Below are 16,952 nucleotides of genomic sequence, written 5' to 3' on the forward strand. Positions count from 1 at the left end.
AATGTACTAACCGAGCTCTTTGATGGTAGGACTGGGGAGTCCTTCGCTAATAGGATTGTGTATGTCGCCCTCGAATAGTGTTGGGGTAGCCCTGTCGGTAACTGTCTCTCTCCTCGACAATGATATAAATCGGTGGGGGTTGTGGTGTTAGATCTCTAACTATTTGAGACATTCTTGTCATGACTCCAGTCTCCATCGTCATTGTAGCAACAAACTCATCCTTTCTTACGACAGGTAGCTTTTATGGGTCTTGTGCTCTAGGATCTTCATGATTGTTGCGCTTGCTAGCCATTTCCTAATCACAAACAATCTAATTACTAACGTGTTCTTATCGAGCAGAGATTTATATCATATTCTATGTCATTGAACTGGTTATGAATGATGAACTTCTTTGTGTGAACCTAACTCTGATACCACTTTGTAACACCCCGGTCTGGGACCTCGAAAGTCTGAATTCAGTTTGTGTTACTTTTCAAAGGAAAAAGTACAAAGTTCACACAGAGAAACATGGTTAATTTTTTTTTTCTTTATTCTCATTTCAATAACTCACTTTCTTTACAATGTTCATCATTCATAACAAAAACAACTAACAAATATATTATTGTTTAATAACATAAAAATAAAACTATCAAATGCTTTGTCAAAGGAGTTGGTCAAGTTCTGTCTGTGCTAGTGTGCCTGCAACCTACAATTGTAATCAAACATGGGAGTAAGTGTATAACTCAGTAAAGAATAATTATAAGCAAACAAACACTTAACTTACAACTGTAGTGGGCTCTAAGCCCCTAGTTTTAGTTTAGTTTTCGATACACCACACAAGTTTGTATATTTTAATTACCCTCACTAACTTTTTCAACACTCTCTCACAACAACTATCACTAGGTCGGCTATACCGATCATAGTCGTCTACGAGCATAGCAACCCCATATAATACCCTAATTCTACATGTTGGCCAAATAATGAATCATACACTCCCAGTTAGAGGTGGCAATCGGGTCGGGTCGACGGGTTGGTGGATCGGGTTAACGGGTTGGCGAGTCAGAATACCTCAGCACGAGCATGACCCGTTTATTAAATGGGTCGGATATGGAAAACACGAACATGACCCATTTATTAAATGTGTAACTTGACATGACATTGTTAACCCATTTAATAAACGGGTCGGGTCGACACGACATGATTACACGACACGGCGGCCCGTTTATTAAACGAGTCAACCCGATAACTTGAAGCATAAAAACTCGAGCTTATCTTTCTTTTCCCCTTCTCAGTTCTCAGTGATCACATGAGGACACACGGGTCGACCCAGTGACGTGTAGGTAGGCTTGAGTTTGTGTTCTTTGACGGGTTCGTGTAAACGGGTTGACACGCCAGCCTAACCTATTTATTAAATGGGTCAAACGGGTTGGCGGGTTGGCATACCCCTAACACAAACATGACCCATTTAATAAACAAGTTAGGTGGGTTAACCCGTTTACAACACAAACCCATTTAAGCCAAACCCTAACCCAACTAAGAAGCGGGTTAGCAAGTCGGGTCGGATTTTGCCACCCCTACTCCCAGTAGTCCTCATACTACCAAGCACTGCAGTGAAACCACCACGGGGACCCCACCGGTAACTAACCGAGAGGTAAGGCTCTAAATTTCGATATGATTCATGCTACATCCTAACCATGGTGATTATCAATCATCCATGGTCCTCTAGAGTCTCAAACCTTGTGTGAGTGTAACTCTAAGTCATAACTAAGTTCAACATATTAAACTACATTCTCAAACTCATAATTCACTCGTTCTCTCATGAGTGATGTCGTAAACTTATCATGATAGGTCTCACTCTTTAATCTCATGATAACATTAAGACTCACATTATCTCTCACTAACTATGTAACAATGTAGTGTTTCTATATCATTAAATCACAGGTGACCCACTTTCTGTGGTGGTTGCACTCTAGCCGCGAACCAGGTAGCCCTTGCCACAGGTCACCACTTTTGGGATTTAAGGGGTTATGCATGTTGATCTCAATATATCCACTCACACAACATGAATGAAATAAATAAGACTTGAATCTATTTAGTCTCATTACAATGCATGATAATTACATAGATATGCTATCACAATCTAATCTCTTGCTAACATGTCATAAATAACAACCATACCACAATAAATAGGTATATGAAATCAACTCAATTTTAAGCATAGAAAACTTTATGCATGTCATGGTCTCACTTGAAAACTAATCATATTCATCTACAATATTACAATATCTAGCAACGTAAAAATATTTATTCACATCTAAAATTGCTCATAATATCCCTTACCTCAAATGAGAATATTGTACTCTAGATGCAATTGAGTCTTAAGGTGCTCTGATAGTAGAAAACGGTCATTACATAAACATATTCGGATTAATGCATAAAACTTCTTACAAAATTATCAAAATACCCCTTCTGAATTGACTCATAAAACCTTGACTTTTTGTATCACTAATTTAACCAAAACCAATGAACTATTGGATTTTCCTCTATGATACGAGTTTAACGTACCAAACCTCACTCAATTCTGAGTTTCGGGTGCAAAGTTATGCTCATTTTACCAAAATGGATCTCTAGTACCCAAAAAGGTATTTTGGATATTTCTAAAAATTTGAAAAAAAAATCCAAACCTGATTCAGGTCAAATACTGATCTGTATCCAAAGTTCTCTGACTGGATCCAAAACAGTCTAACTGGATTCAAACCCAGTTCTGATCTGGATTGAGAACTGATCCAATCATATCCAATTCTGATCTAGATCCAGAATTGATCCGAACCAGATCCAGTTCTATTCTGAATCCAGAGCAGTCGGTCTTGATCAAGACTCAAATCTCTTTGGATCCAGTTCAACTTGGATCTATCCAGATTGACTGGATCAGACTGGATCCAGAGTTGGTATGGTCTATATCCAATCAAAATGGATCTGAGACTATGTCAGATCAAACCGGTTCGGTCTGACCTAGTTTGATCCAAACCGGTTTGGTTCAGACTGGTTTGGTCTGAATTGACTCAACATGAACCGGTTCGGCCAGAACCGGTTTGGGTCTGAACTGATTTGACCAAACTTTTTTATTTTTTTTTCCTAACTTAATCAGACCCAGCCTCGGGTTTGGTCTAGGTGTGACCCAGACTGACTCGGTCTGGTCTGGGTCACACCCAGATCGACAAGTTCGGTTTGGGTCGTGCCTAGACCGACCCGGTTTGGTCTGGGTCGCACCGGGACTGACCCGATCCCCCGATAAAACCCTAACAAGGGGGACGAAAGGGCATCACCCCTTTTGTCTCCCGTTCATCTCTGTTAGAGAGGGGCCGACTGTCAGAGCCTACCCTCTCTCTCCCTTTTTACGACAGAGGGGGCGGTCACCGGCGTCTGCCGACTAGCCCTTTCTCTCTCTCATAACCTCTATTTTTTCTTTTCCTCTGTGAATCGTCGGCAGCCATGGTTGTCGGCCCTCGACCCACCAAAAAGAAAGAAAGAAGAAGATGATGAAGAATGAGAAGAGGAGGGAAGAGTACCTTGTCATTGGTAAGTCTCCGGTCTCACTTTTTTTCCCTCACTCTCTCTCTTCTGCTCTTTCTCTCTCTCTCCCTCTATCGTTCGCTGCATGGTGAAGGGAGAGGGACTATGTGAGAGCTTTTATAGCCCTCACGCAGAGTGAGGGATGAGGATAACCCTCACCCCCCTCCCGCGGATTTTGGGAGTGAGGTTTATCCTCACCCCTTTAGGGTTTACCGAAGACAGTTTCCCCAAATGGGGAACCGCCTCATTTTTTTATGTTTATCCCATCCAGCGAAATTGTCAGAGGGAGTTACATTGTCTCATCCATCGGCATGGAAAGAGAGCAGACATGCCTTGTCACTACCATCGGCAACCGGGTGGTTGCTGGTATTGTATGAACCAAACGGGGAGAGAGAGGCGACAAAGGGGTGCAACCTCTATCATAAGAAAAGAAGAAGAAGAAGAAACTATTGACTGACTCGGTCTGGCCAATACCAGACCAAGTCGAGTTTGGTGTGTCAAGGACAAAGAGGATTTCTCTTCCCTGTCTCGGTCGGGTGTTTGATACGGAGATTGACTCGGTCTGATAATACTAGACCGAGTCGGGTCGGCTATGTTGAAGGGACAAAGAGAATTCTTTTCCTTTCTATTTCGGTCTCTGATTACACGCAAACTGACTCGGTCTGATAAAACCAGACCGAGTTGGGTTTGATATGAGGGGGACAGAGAGGAACTTTCTTGTTTGTCACAGTTTTGTGTAAAACTTGCAGACTGACTCGGTCTGGTAATACCAGACCAGACCGAGTCTAGTACGTTGGGACAAAGGATTTTTCCTCTCTCTCTTGGTCTAACAAAAAGCACACAAATCGAGCCGAGTCTGATACGGGCATGATCAGACAATGTGAAGGAAGTTCAGGACCAACTCGGACTGACCACTTAGACCGAGTCAGTAGGAGTCTGGCCTAGATATAACCCAGGACAAGTCAGTAAGGTCCACACTCATACAAACTCAGTCTGGGTGAGATTTCAGACCCATTGCACGTTTAAGAAACAAAAGAAATGAGGTTTTTATTTATATATGTATATGTATATGTATTTATATACATAATATATATATATATATATATATATATATATATATATATATATATATATATATATATATATATATTAACTCACATAATTATGGAGTAAATCGAGATAAAGGGGTATCTCGATTTTCTACCATAACACAAATTCAATAGGACCCAAGTCATACCAGACCGAGTTAGAATTGGTTCCAGTAGGACCAAACCAGAATAGAGCAAGTTGGATCCAATTCAGACTCAAACCTAGACCGTATCAGTTTAGCTTCAATTTTCGCACCAAAGCGGAGAATCAAGGTCTGGATCTGATATATTGGATTTGGACCTAGCAAAAACTGGATCTCTATTCAGTTCAGATTCACATTAAATGGATTTGGACCTGGATCTAAGTCAAGGAATCCAGAACTAAATCAGGAAGGTTCAGGTTCAAATTAAACTTAGACCAGACTAGTTCTGGGTTAGGTTAGTGAAAAGTTTAGATTCATAAGATCCAGGTCCTTTTGAAAAATGAAAATGACCATTTTTCCCTTGTCGATAAATTGGGCATAACCTTTCACTTTGAGCTTAAAATTGGATGAATCATGGTGTGTTGGATTTGAGACAAAGAAAGTAATCTAACTATCATATTTTCATAATCAAACACACAACATAGAAAAATGTGTATTGGATGAAGGGTAATTTGGTAATTTTATAAAGTATAAAAAATGTCAGATTGAAAATTAAATATGTTTTATGTTTTTAACAAATCCTAATACATCAACGAGTGATTCAATTGCAGGTTAGAAGTTCAATATCTACATATGCAGATATTATAAACATGTTTTAGTTAATAACACAGTCTATTTGTTTCTTGTATGAGTTAGCTTACATGAATTCTTATATGTTTGAGAACATAGTTTTATCTTGTATTTGATACAATTGCATTTTATAATGTGATTCATATCATATGAGAGAGAAAATGAATGTATATGAGTTTATTGTAATGCCATGAATGATTTCATGTATTTATAAGTTCTCAATACAAGTTAGCATGTTAATGAGCTAAGACAAAAATACATACAGAGAATGTAGAATTAAATGCATGAGAACATAATTGAGTATTTAAAGAAAGTTCTAAAAGTCTCTCCTTTCAGTTAGTTTAGTGGAAGTTTAAGTCAACTTAACATGCTAGACTTAACCTCATAAATTCTCAAAAGAGAAGATGGATGAAAAGGGCTACATGATGTTCGTTAAAGTGAGAGTCATCATAAGTGTGGGTCATCAATGACGCCGATGATTTATTGATGTAGTGCTACTATATTATTTGCATACTTGGATCTTGGTGATATCAGAATCCTAGGAAGAGCTTGAGAAACTTAGCTAAGTTATAAAAAAATAGTGAAATTGATCTAGTTAATGTGAGAAACTAATTAGTTGCTTAATACATCTTAGGGATTATGTTTAACACAACATTTGAGACTCTAGGCAAACCAGGATATACGATAAACCACGAACCTTGGAGAGCATATATAACGTTTTAGTCTGATTTTCAGCTAGCTACAAGCGTGTCATCTTTCACTGCAGTGCCTCGTGACTCTCGTGGGAGTACAAAGAGTGGTTCATAGTTTGGCTTATACCGTAGAATTGTTGTATTCTATACGGGTTGCTACGCCCAAAGTAAGCTATTACCAGTAGAGTTAATTTAGTACAGTAGTTAGCATCGAGATGATGTTAACTTATAAGTTTTAAGAGGATTAATTGAGAGATTTAAAAGAAACAAACATGTGTGTTATGTGATGTGAAAAACTAAAATAAAACTAAGGGCTTAGAGCTCACTACATTTGTAAGTTAAAGTCTTCAATTGTTTATAAATATTACTTACTGAGTTGTAGACTCACCTTTTTTTTTATAATTACAATTGTAGGTCCCAAGTGATTTATCAAAGATAAACCAGAGTTGTCATGGTTCTAGTAGGTGTTCTTAGGTGGCTAATGGAGATGAGACTTTATATTATATTTTTATTTTATTGAACTTATGATATGAATGAATTATATAGCTTGAGAAGGTTTTGAGTTATGATATTATGATTGAATTTAAAAAAAAAAATTTATTTCATGTTTCTATTGTGCTCACTTTGTACTTTTTTCTCTGAAAAGTAATACCTACGAACCCGGACTCAAGAGGTCCCGAATCAGGGTGGTACATCCAGCACCCTTCGTAAATTCTTGTTGGTTGCTAGTGCTGTCAACAAGCTAGGACCCAAGTGGAAATCATATGAAGGTGCTGAATCTTGTGTATGTGGCACTGTTTATGGCTTGAGAAGAATAACAGGGTATTCAAAGGGTCTTCGACACCAATTCAAACCTTGTTCTTCAGAATCAAAACGGACTTGCGAGAATTGTCCGCAGCTGAAATGGCCTAACCAAGACATGAGTTGGATTGGTGTCCAACACTTTGGTGCCACTGCTGCTAGCCTGCTCTGTTAAAGAGTTTTTTTTTGACGTTTTTTGGCTCGCACAAGCCCAAAGTCACATTAGGGAGTTGCAGGTTTTAAGTTCACTACTGTACAACAAGAGGATTCGATACAGGCAGCTGGTCTGGTTTTAGGATAGCCAACTAAATTGAATCTGGTTTTCGGCAGTAACAGCTGAATTTCCCTGGCTTTCTGTTGCAGCTGAGAGGTATCTGGTTTTTCTGAAGCAGTTGGATGGAAGTAAAGGCATCGTGACTCTGTTTTTCTCTGTTTTTCTGTAGCATACCTGATCACTTATTGCAACAACGTAAAGCTTGACTCTTCTTACATTTTAATGAATTATTTTTTCTATATAAAAAATGTAAACGTAGTTTGTCGCTTTGTTTTGTGTAGGCTTAGGTAGCCCGTCCTTGAGATTTGTTGCAAAGTGCTGGTCAAAAGTGGGCTCACCAAACCATACATGTTCTGTTTTTTATGTGGAAAAAAACTGCCTCAGTAAAACCACAGGTCCCCTGAATCACCCTCCATCTTGAAGACAGAGCCTGTCAGGTGTAGGGGCCCAAGATAAATGGCGAGTGCTTAATGCACAATATTTGTGTAATCAAGTTGCACCCGATCCTCTCTCGATCCCCGAGGCTGGATCAGATGCAATCACACTATACAAATGCAACGTCACCTTGCATCTGAGCTTCCTCCATCCGCCCCTGCAGCCTGTCAGCTGTGGGTTCAGGTGAGAATGTGGACACATCCTAGACTTTGGTTTGATGGCTAGGATTAAATGTAGGAACCTCAAATGATGGGATCCGTACTTTTCTCGCAAAGTTAAAGGGCTCTTTTATTTTTAAGCAACAACAACAACTACTACGCCTTCATCCCAAAACAATTGGGGTCAGCGATATGAAACAAAAAAGAAATTCATTTTGGGTCTTCCACATGAATCCTTTTCCTCCAATCATTTCTATCTAATGCCATGTCCTCGGTAAGCAACCCATAAAAATTAAACATGTACAACCTAAGGGCAAAGTGAACTAGCTTAAGATGATTCGGATTCTAATACAGGAAAGCATAAAACTTGAAAAGTCAACTATACTAACTGGAACCTGGCTCAGCTTGGTTGGTAGGAGCTGTTAGTGCACGTCTCCCTGTGGTGGGATGTTGCAGGTTTAATACCCCATATGTACTTTTGTGGGGTCTGCTTAACCCCAGCTTCCTTTCAAAAAAGAAAAACTATACCAACTGAGGGTAACTGAAATATGTTTACTGGTATGAACTAAGATTTTTATATGGTTTTTTATTTTTTTTTTTAAATTTTACTGTAAGGATGTGATCTAGGAGCTTGGTATTATAGAAACAAACAGACTATTGGATCATTCAATCAATTAAGATGTATAAGAAGGATGTTTTAAGGATTGAAAATCAATGGCTTAAAATTTTTATAAATATTCAAAGCATAAAAGATCACATTTCTTAATCGGATTACAATGATCCAATAGTTGATTCCTAGTAAATGAATCACTCCTAATGCATTGACAGAGTTAGATTAGCAAAAACACCTAATCTTGGTCAGTAAACATATTTGGTTGGTACACATATTCCAGTTTTCCTAGCATTTGACACCTGTAATAAAAAAAACACGTAAAAACAAGAGAAAGAGAAAGAAAGCCACTGTCTTCCTTTGTCTTTAGCTTTTATGGAAACTACACTTAACCAGTAGAACCGGTTCTAACATTGGTTAGCAAAAGTCGGATCCCATGGGGATCTGCATGGAATTTCTCCTTTTTCCTTTCTTTTTTTTTCATTTTTGCTTTCTTTGTAGACTTTGGTGCAATTCCAAAGTTTCAAGTGGCTAGGTTATTGACTAGCGTTATTAACTGAACCGTTACTGGTGTTAATATTTGTCCCAATTGGGTTGACCATTGCTCACTATAAGGACTTGGAATATGCTCATTACGCCTGGCCTACTTTACCTGAATCAACTCGGACCAAGCTGTATGTTCGCTCATGAACCAAACTAAAACAGACTCACCCTGTTGCATCTATAGATCAACAAAGGCCACATAACAATGACTCCTGGATGCCTGGAAAAAAGAAAAGAAAAGAAAGCATGGAGTGTCTGCAAGATCTTATGGAAGATGGAAAGACTGTGAGTTGATCAGGAGAGATTTAAGGCTTGAAGTCAGAATATTATTATTAACAAATGACCGAGTTGAAAAATATAATGGAAATGGTGCTACAGTTGGGTGACTTAGCATCATTTGGCTAATTTGATTAGCATACCATGTGCTTTATAAACAAAAAAGGGGACTCCAGTTTCTTGCTTCTTCCTTCAATGGCAGATACTGCAACGCACATGAGGTGCTGTAAGCAGTACAACGTCTCTCAGGTCACCCATTACTCTATTTGGGTAGGCCCTGAGATTGAGAATTTCTACACATTATCAGGGTAATTAAAAGATTCGGGTTTCAAAAAGCCCTAAAACCATATCCAAACCATCTAACTGAATTAGATCTAGAAGGGCTTGTCCAATTCAGGTAAAAACGACAAATCTTCAGTAGGATTTTAAAACCCCACCATATCCAATGATATCCATCCAATAGTCAGGAAGGAATATGATAAGTTGGAGTTCTACTCAAGGCACCCAATACGCAGGAAGCCTCAGCATCAGGCATCTTTTTCCAAGATATTCTCCAAAACAGTTCTTGATTTCCTCAGCATCAGGCATCGGTGGCTTAAATTTTGACAATTGATGGATAAATTATAAAAAACCTAGAGCGGCGTGAATATGGTGTTCCCATTGCTCTTGATTTCAAGAAATCCCCAAGAACGTGGAATTTGAATATGATTAAATATTGATTAGCTATCATAATCCAAATGATGCTTACCTAAAAAAATGAGTAATTACATGTAAACTAATCACACTAATCCCATTTATTACGGGATTGTTGATCTATATCCCCACATCCATGATCCATCGGATCCTTTTCTACTATATATATATATATATACAGGGTTCTACCGGAGTACCTACTTCCACCTAATAGAAGCTTTAGATTGGCCAGACCCTATAGATATAATTTATAAGCATTATTTAGTAGAAAACAAGTTTGGATCATGTGATTATAACATAGGTGTATGTTTTTTAAGAACTTTAAAAATCAACATCTCACAATTTATCAAAATTTTATGACTTAAAAAATCTTATTTTTATGTCCAAAAACATTATCCAAGGCATGATTCCTGTCAAATAAACTATGTTGAGTACATCCATAAGGTTTAATTAAGAAGATGCAATACAACTATGATTTTTAGTATGTGGGAGTAGGTACTCCTGGAGCACCATAGCATTACTCATATATATATATAACAAAATGGAAAGAGCCACTAGCTTGAGATCCTTAATGCCCTAGGATTTATCCTTACAATTTTTAGGCTGATAGATGTGTTATATTTATTTTCATTTTTAGAAGTGACATGAAAGATTGTAAAGTGATTGGAGTCCCAACTCTAGATAGACAAAAATTGAGAAATAAAACTGGCAAAGCTGACCCCATGTAGCTGGGATAAGTCAAATGTGTTATTTTCATTTAAACAACCATATCTATCCTTGGGAAGGGATCTCCTCCTAGCTACTTTACCAACAGGTCTTACTGACCTTAAGTATGATGCAGGTTGTAAATTTTGTTCAACGAAGCATTTATCAAGCGCCAACATGTAAGACTATAAGTTGTGCAACCGAGATGTAAGGGCATGGCATGCTTACTGGATAGAACTACTAAATTTCACAGACATGTTCCTGTGTTTATGAGTCCAACGCATTGGCCAGTTCTCAGAATCAAATGAGATTTGCAAACTGGAATACATTTCAGTAGCTACCTATTTTATCCTTATTTGTTCATTGTTTTTAGGGTAACCTAATCCCACAAGCCACGGAACATAACATCTGCATTATTGAGTTATAACAAATCCTCACACTACATCAAAGGCAAGCAACCCATCTTCCAAAGCAACGGGGAATGTGGTATTCAAAAGAAACCCAACGCTCGATATCTTTCAGCTTGAACGCCTGAAGCCGGCTCATGTAGCCAGGCATGCAAAGCCCTGGTGGGCCACTTCTTTAAGGGCACGGTTGGAAGCTAGAAAGATGTATGAAAAGTGATGCAAAATGGAAAATTCGTACGAATCTTTTGACCCTTCTAAACCAGAGAATTTTTCGTTGAGAGAGTTTTTCTAAAAGGTACACTTTTTGATAGGAAACATTCCTCCATGTGGGGTGGTGGAGGAATGTTTCCTACCCAGAGAAAAATTATTTTTATACTCCTCACTACCCATCTCACCACCACCACAACCACCCACCATTTCCCTCATCACCACCACCCTCCTCCTCTCTCTCAGTTTTTCACATTTTCCCACTTTGTTTTTCTCATGCTACACAAACAAGCGAAAAACTTTTTTTTTGGAGAACTTCTCATATCAAAAACTCTCATAGGCAAAACTTTTTTTCCTCCGAGAGTTTCTCTCTTCGAACATGTCCTAAGGCTTGCCAATGTCATGTGGGGGGTTTCATGGAAACCCAGGGATCGCAATAAGTTGGTCCGGACCAGCTTCAGATCACGCCTTCTGGTTAGGATGGTTCAATTCAAAAATATCTTTGTTTGGAAACCTAAACTCACGTTGAACCAACTTGTTCGGATTGGATCAAGCTAACCTTTGTGATTTTGGGTTGAATAGCGAGTAAATGGTCAAGCTAACCTGTCTGGTCTTGTGCTGGATGGGAGTAATCTCTCTCTCTCTCTCTCTCTCTCTCTCTCTCTCTCTCTCTCTCTCTCTCTCTCTCTCTCTCTTGAAAACCTAGAAGGGTAATGTAGCATGGAGTTTGGGTGAGGCCTGAGTCAGGCGTGCATCAAGTTAGTTGTAAGCTCATGGTCGACACTGTAATGACTACAGTTAGATTCTCACAAATATCACAAAATGTGATATTCTAGTAAACATTAAAAATGTGGATAAAATTACGATACTTTCCGAATATCTTGACTTTATCGTTTGAATGAATATATAATGGACAAAGGTATGGTACGATTTTTCAGACATGATCTATAACATGCCAGTGAATTTGTTTACATTTTCAGGTAACCGTGAGTCCTGACGGTATCAATTATTTCTTTTCTGTTTATATTCGTCTCCAGCTCTACTTCCGGTATAGGAAATTTTACATTTATCTATCTAGTTCTCTCTTTTTCCTTCTTTTCCAAAACATAAAAAACCACCTCAATATTTGCAATTAACATAAGAAACCACCCTAAGGGCAATCGAAGGGAAACATCTGTTTTTCGATTGCCCAGTCAATAGGGTCCTGTGGGAGAGAACGACTGGATTGATTGGAGTGCAATGGCATCCTTCAGGGGATGTGAAACAGAATCTGCACTCATGGTTCCTTGTAAATTTCTAACTCCAAAATCAAAAGTTGAGTTGAGAAAGGACATTTCAGACTCTGGTTTGGTTCATTAGGAAGACTCAAAACAAGTTGACGTTTGAAGGTGTGAGGTGGTCTGCAACTCGGATTCTAAAAGAGGGTCTCATGTCCGCTAGTTCTCAGTGTAATGCATCTCCACAGAGGCGACATCAATTAGATGGCGGGGGCTAACAGGGTCGAGCCCCCTGAGTACAGACTGGATCCAAGTCTGCATCCATGGTATTTACCATGAAAGATGGCATTTTGGCTTCACGGTTCGTAATCATGCGGGCCATTTTGACTGGGCAGTGAGTTTCTCGATCAACTGTAGTATGTAACATTTGTGTTCCTTGAATTGAATCATGGTAGGGATCAGCCTAACCCCAGCTTGCCTTTCAAAAAAAAGAAACCACCCTGAGGGTTAACTCCATGTTGCCAGGCCTCCGATTGGTAAAACCCTTCTTAAGGTTCCCCTTGCCACTGGAGGGTCCACTGAGATTCGACGCACCTCATGAGCTTTGAATTCATGGCATCCCATCAACTTGGTGGCATTCACAAATTGTCCCTACCAAATAAACAACCCTTGTAGTAATAGTCTCACCATAAGTCAGCAGGAAGACGCAAAGAGCAATTGATAATCTGCCATTGTGTATCAAGAACCCAATATATGATACCGACAAACCAAAAAAAATATCCATGTTTGGAAAAGATTTTCCTAGGAAATACTATGAATCCTGTTAAAACAAACTCGATATATGCATTTTTTATATAATATACTACAATTATATTATGAAATTTTAACAATTTAAATAATGAACTCCCTTAAACGTTTCCACGTTCATGACACGCCAAAATCTCGTGTCATCAGCACCACCGTGCCCTTGTCCACTTTAACAGCTTATAGTATGGAAATTTCCCTTGAACAGGCCACCATCGCCGATTGTTGGTTACGCAACCTTCTATTGGTTAAGTAGAATGTTGTCTTCCCTTCCATTATGCTGAACGAATTATCTACTCAAAGAAAAATGCATCTACTGCCCTCTCACCATTGGATTCACTTGTCTGAATCTTGTAATTCTGTGGGAGTTTCGATTATGCTTAACGAATAATCTACTCAAGGAAAAATGCATCTACTGGCCTCTCACCATCGGATTCACTTGTCTGAATCTTGTAATTCTGTGGGAGTTACTCTTAAACGAAAGTTGGCGGGGAATACTATCTTCCTAGTCTTGAACCCATTTTTTTTCTCTTGGGAGCTGGATGATAGCCCCCATGAGATTGGAGCCCAAGATCCCTCGGTTAAGATAGTGACAAAACCAGCCAGTTATCTGGCTCGATCCCTACCAGTCTTGAACCTATCCCTTCTCGATTCTGAGAACCAAGTTTTGAAGAGAATTCCAAAGGGAGGAGTCAATATTGTAATGGCAGCAAGGATCCTTATGAAAAATGTTGTCTTGATGCCATAAAACCTGAGGGCTTCTCTCAAGCAGAAGAAACAACTAGAAAACCAACGCATTGTTTCATAAGCAAAAAAAGAAATTTCCATTGCCTCAATAAAGATAATTTTCATTACAAACAAAGAAAGGCTGAATGGATCTAGCAAAACAGACCGTTTCTACATAGCAAATAAACTAATGGGAGGGAAGACAAGTGGGTTTGTGGAGACTAATAGGGAAAAAACGATTACATCATTCTGATATAAGAAGCGAGAGCTGGAGGATTGTCAAATACAAGAGAGCAGAAATTTACAGGTACTAGGATGTACAAATGACTGGAATGAACACATCTCACCTCGGACTAGTCCATGGAGGAGATGGTTTGTAGACAGAGCCTTGCGCATTAGGCCTGTAACTCAAGTCCAGATTGTGAAGCTGTTCCATGAGTTGGGAACGCCTCTCATTGAAGAAATCTAGGCGAGCAGTCAATTCCACCAGAGTCGATGATGCCAAAGGTTGGCGCTGATGTTCGTTCCCCTGGTATAATCACAAGGTTATACATCAAATCCTTCCAAAGATTTGAGGGGTTTAAGGCCATGAGATATTACCTCCAATACCCTTGATCCATTAACCATGGCAGAGTTGAAAGCATGGATCTCATCTGAAGATGGGGTCATGGAAGCCTCAGAGATTTTGGAGATGGTTGGGCTTGTCAAGTCTCCTGGTGGCCTCAATTGGACCTGCCTGCTGATAGCAGATGCCGTGACCTGTGATTTAATAACCCTCCATGCAGATGGTGTGTCCTGTACAATGCAGATTAGAGTCAGGAGGCACAATGCTGTTTGGATGGGCCCAGGGCCAAAGGTTCAATTATCAAGTGCTGTGATAGCATCTATAGAAGCAAGCACACTGAACACAAATCATGATAAACAATAAATAACATAAAGCAAGACAAGTATATAAATGCAAAATGCTTCATGAACAAAAGCCTTGTGAAAGACAAACCAGTGGACGGAAAAGTTCGTGCACACAACTCACGATACACAAGTAGCAGCTTCAATAATATTTTGCATCAAAAGAAACAAGCCTACAAAATATTTTTATCACTCAGATATCAAGAACCAAATTTGTCCTGTTAACTGAACATCGATTTGTCCACTAGTCATTGATGAATAGCAAGCTTAATCTAAGCAGTGGACAGAATAGATCTTGCATCAACTGCATACATGATATGATCCATGGTATAGCTACTAGAAGCATTCAAGGGAGAGGAGAAACTTCTGAGAGACAAAATTGTAACAAGCACTGGAAGGTTATTGCAGGTACCATCTGTATAGTTAAGGTCAATTTGTCTACTAGGCATTGATGAATAGCAAGCTTATTCTAAGCAGTGCACAGGGCAGATCTTGCATCAACTGCACACATGATATGGCCCATGGTATAATTACTAGAAGCATTAAAGGAACAGGAGGAACTTCTCAGAGAGAAAACCGTAATAAGCACTGGAAAGTTATCGCAAGTAGCATCTATAGTTACACATGAATTTCAAACTTTATAGTGAACCAAAATATTTTCAAACCCTTTTTTATAGGTTAACAGGCCCAACAAATGTCTACTCTTGAAGCTAAAGACTAGATCTGAATTCTAACATCAAGCACAGGAACAGATTATAAATCTAGAAATTTCAAAGAGGAAGCAACTATGAAATACATATTGAAAATCACAAATGCAACACCCTGATGACTGAAGATGAGAAAATATGAGTGAACAATACAAGTATAATGACCTTTAAATCGTCGTCGTTTGAGATAAGAACACAGTTTTGTAAGCAGTAACCATTCTAATTCATCTCTTTATTCAGCAGGCTAATAGACTAGGGTGCCTAGATCAAGGTTGTCAGTCGAGGAAGCGGGAGCGGGAAGCGAGTGACTTTCAAAATTTTAGGAAGCAGGAAGCGTGGGATGACTTAAATGTGAATCAGGAATGGTCTCGGAAGCGAACCGGAAGCGACCTAGCAAGTGAGGAGGAAGTGAAAGAGAAGCGAAAAAAGAGAAAAATAAAATCAAAATAAAAATCAAAATACAAAAAAATTGAAAAAAAGAGGGAAGTGTGGGGAAGTGAGAGGGAAGCGCGCTTCCCATAAATGGGAAGCACGTTTCCTATAAATGGGAAGCGTGTTTCCCATAAAGCGCGCTTCCCAAAAAAAAATTGGCGCTTCCCAGCGTGTTTTGGAAGCGCAACATTCCGCGCTTCCCCAATAGGCTAGGTGCTTCTGGTAACTCTGGCCTAGATACATCTGCGGATACACAGACATGGCCATTTTTATGATCCAATATGATTAATATGTGTCAAAATGGAGTATCCATGTGACAGCTAATAGACATCTGCCTACAATAACCTCAAGAAAAAGGGAAAACAGCATACAAAGACTGTCATGCACAAGTTAGACCAATATGAAACTATCCAATTCTACCTTTCAAGTTCAGATGATGATACCTGTCATGAAAGTAATTACACTCAATCTCCCTCTCATAATTTCTTTTACAATGTATTGGCTAATTGGCCATCAGATCCAACATGTAGTTTAACATTTTTGAGATCTCTTCTCCAATTAAAAGAAAACCGACTCTTTTGTCTTCATTTGCAGGAATGCAATTGCCATATTGTTATCATCATACAATTTCTACACAGTCAAAGCTCCACTTCTTGCAGAATATCGTATGCCATGTGCCTTTGCATACCCAGAAGTGGTATAACCCTGTCCAGTCCATACCAGGAGCTTCTTACGGTGCAAGTTCGCTCTCAGGAAGCTTACTTTTGCAACACATGGTTTTACAATGTGTGAACAACCATACATGCAAAAGCTTCCTAGGAGAATGGAAAAGTTGTTTTCCTCGACAAGAAAATTGGTCTTGACATCAAAAATATCTTTCTTTCTAGAGGAAATGTATTTCGCATTTAGATAATTGTGTTTCCTTATAAAAGATGCATATATGACT

General features: G+C 39.0%; 1 protein-coding gene across 3 annotated transcripts in view; it reads right to left on the minus strand.

The window, feature by feature from the left end:
- Positions 1 to 14,035: 14,035 nt before the first annotated feature.
- LOC149843695 (rho GTPase-activating protein 7-like) overlaps positions 14,036 to 16,952 on the minus strand; it is a 71,999-nt gene continuing 69,082 nt past the window's right edge. For all 3 annotated transcript variants that reach the window (XM_090000025.1, XM_090000024.1, XM_090000023.1), the window contains 2 exons: positions 14,562 to 14,756; positions 14,036 to 14,490 (listed from right to left, as the gene is read on the minus strand). In XM_090000025.1, the coding sequence (XP_089856151.1) occupies positions 14,305 to 14,490; positions 14,562 to 14,756 (381 nt within the window). In that variant the 3' untranslated portion in view covers positions 14,036 to 14,304. The remainder of the gene's footprint in view (positions 14,491 to 14,561; positions 14,757 to 16,952) is intronic.

This window comes from Nuphar pumila, chromosome 3, assembly GCF_984573655.1.
Source record: "Nuphar pumila chromosome 3, dmNupPumi1.hap1.1, whole genome shotgun sequence".
Lineage (NCBI taxonomy): Eukaryota > Viridiplantae > Streptophyta > Magnoliopsida > Nymphaeales > Nymphaeaceae > Nuphar > Nuphar pumila.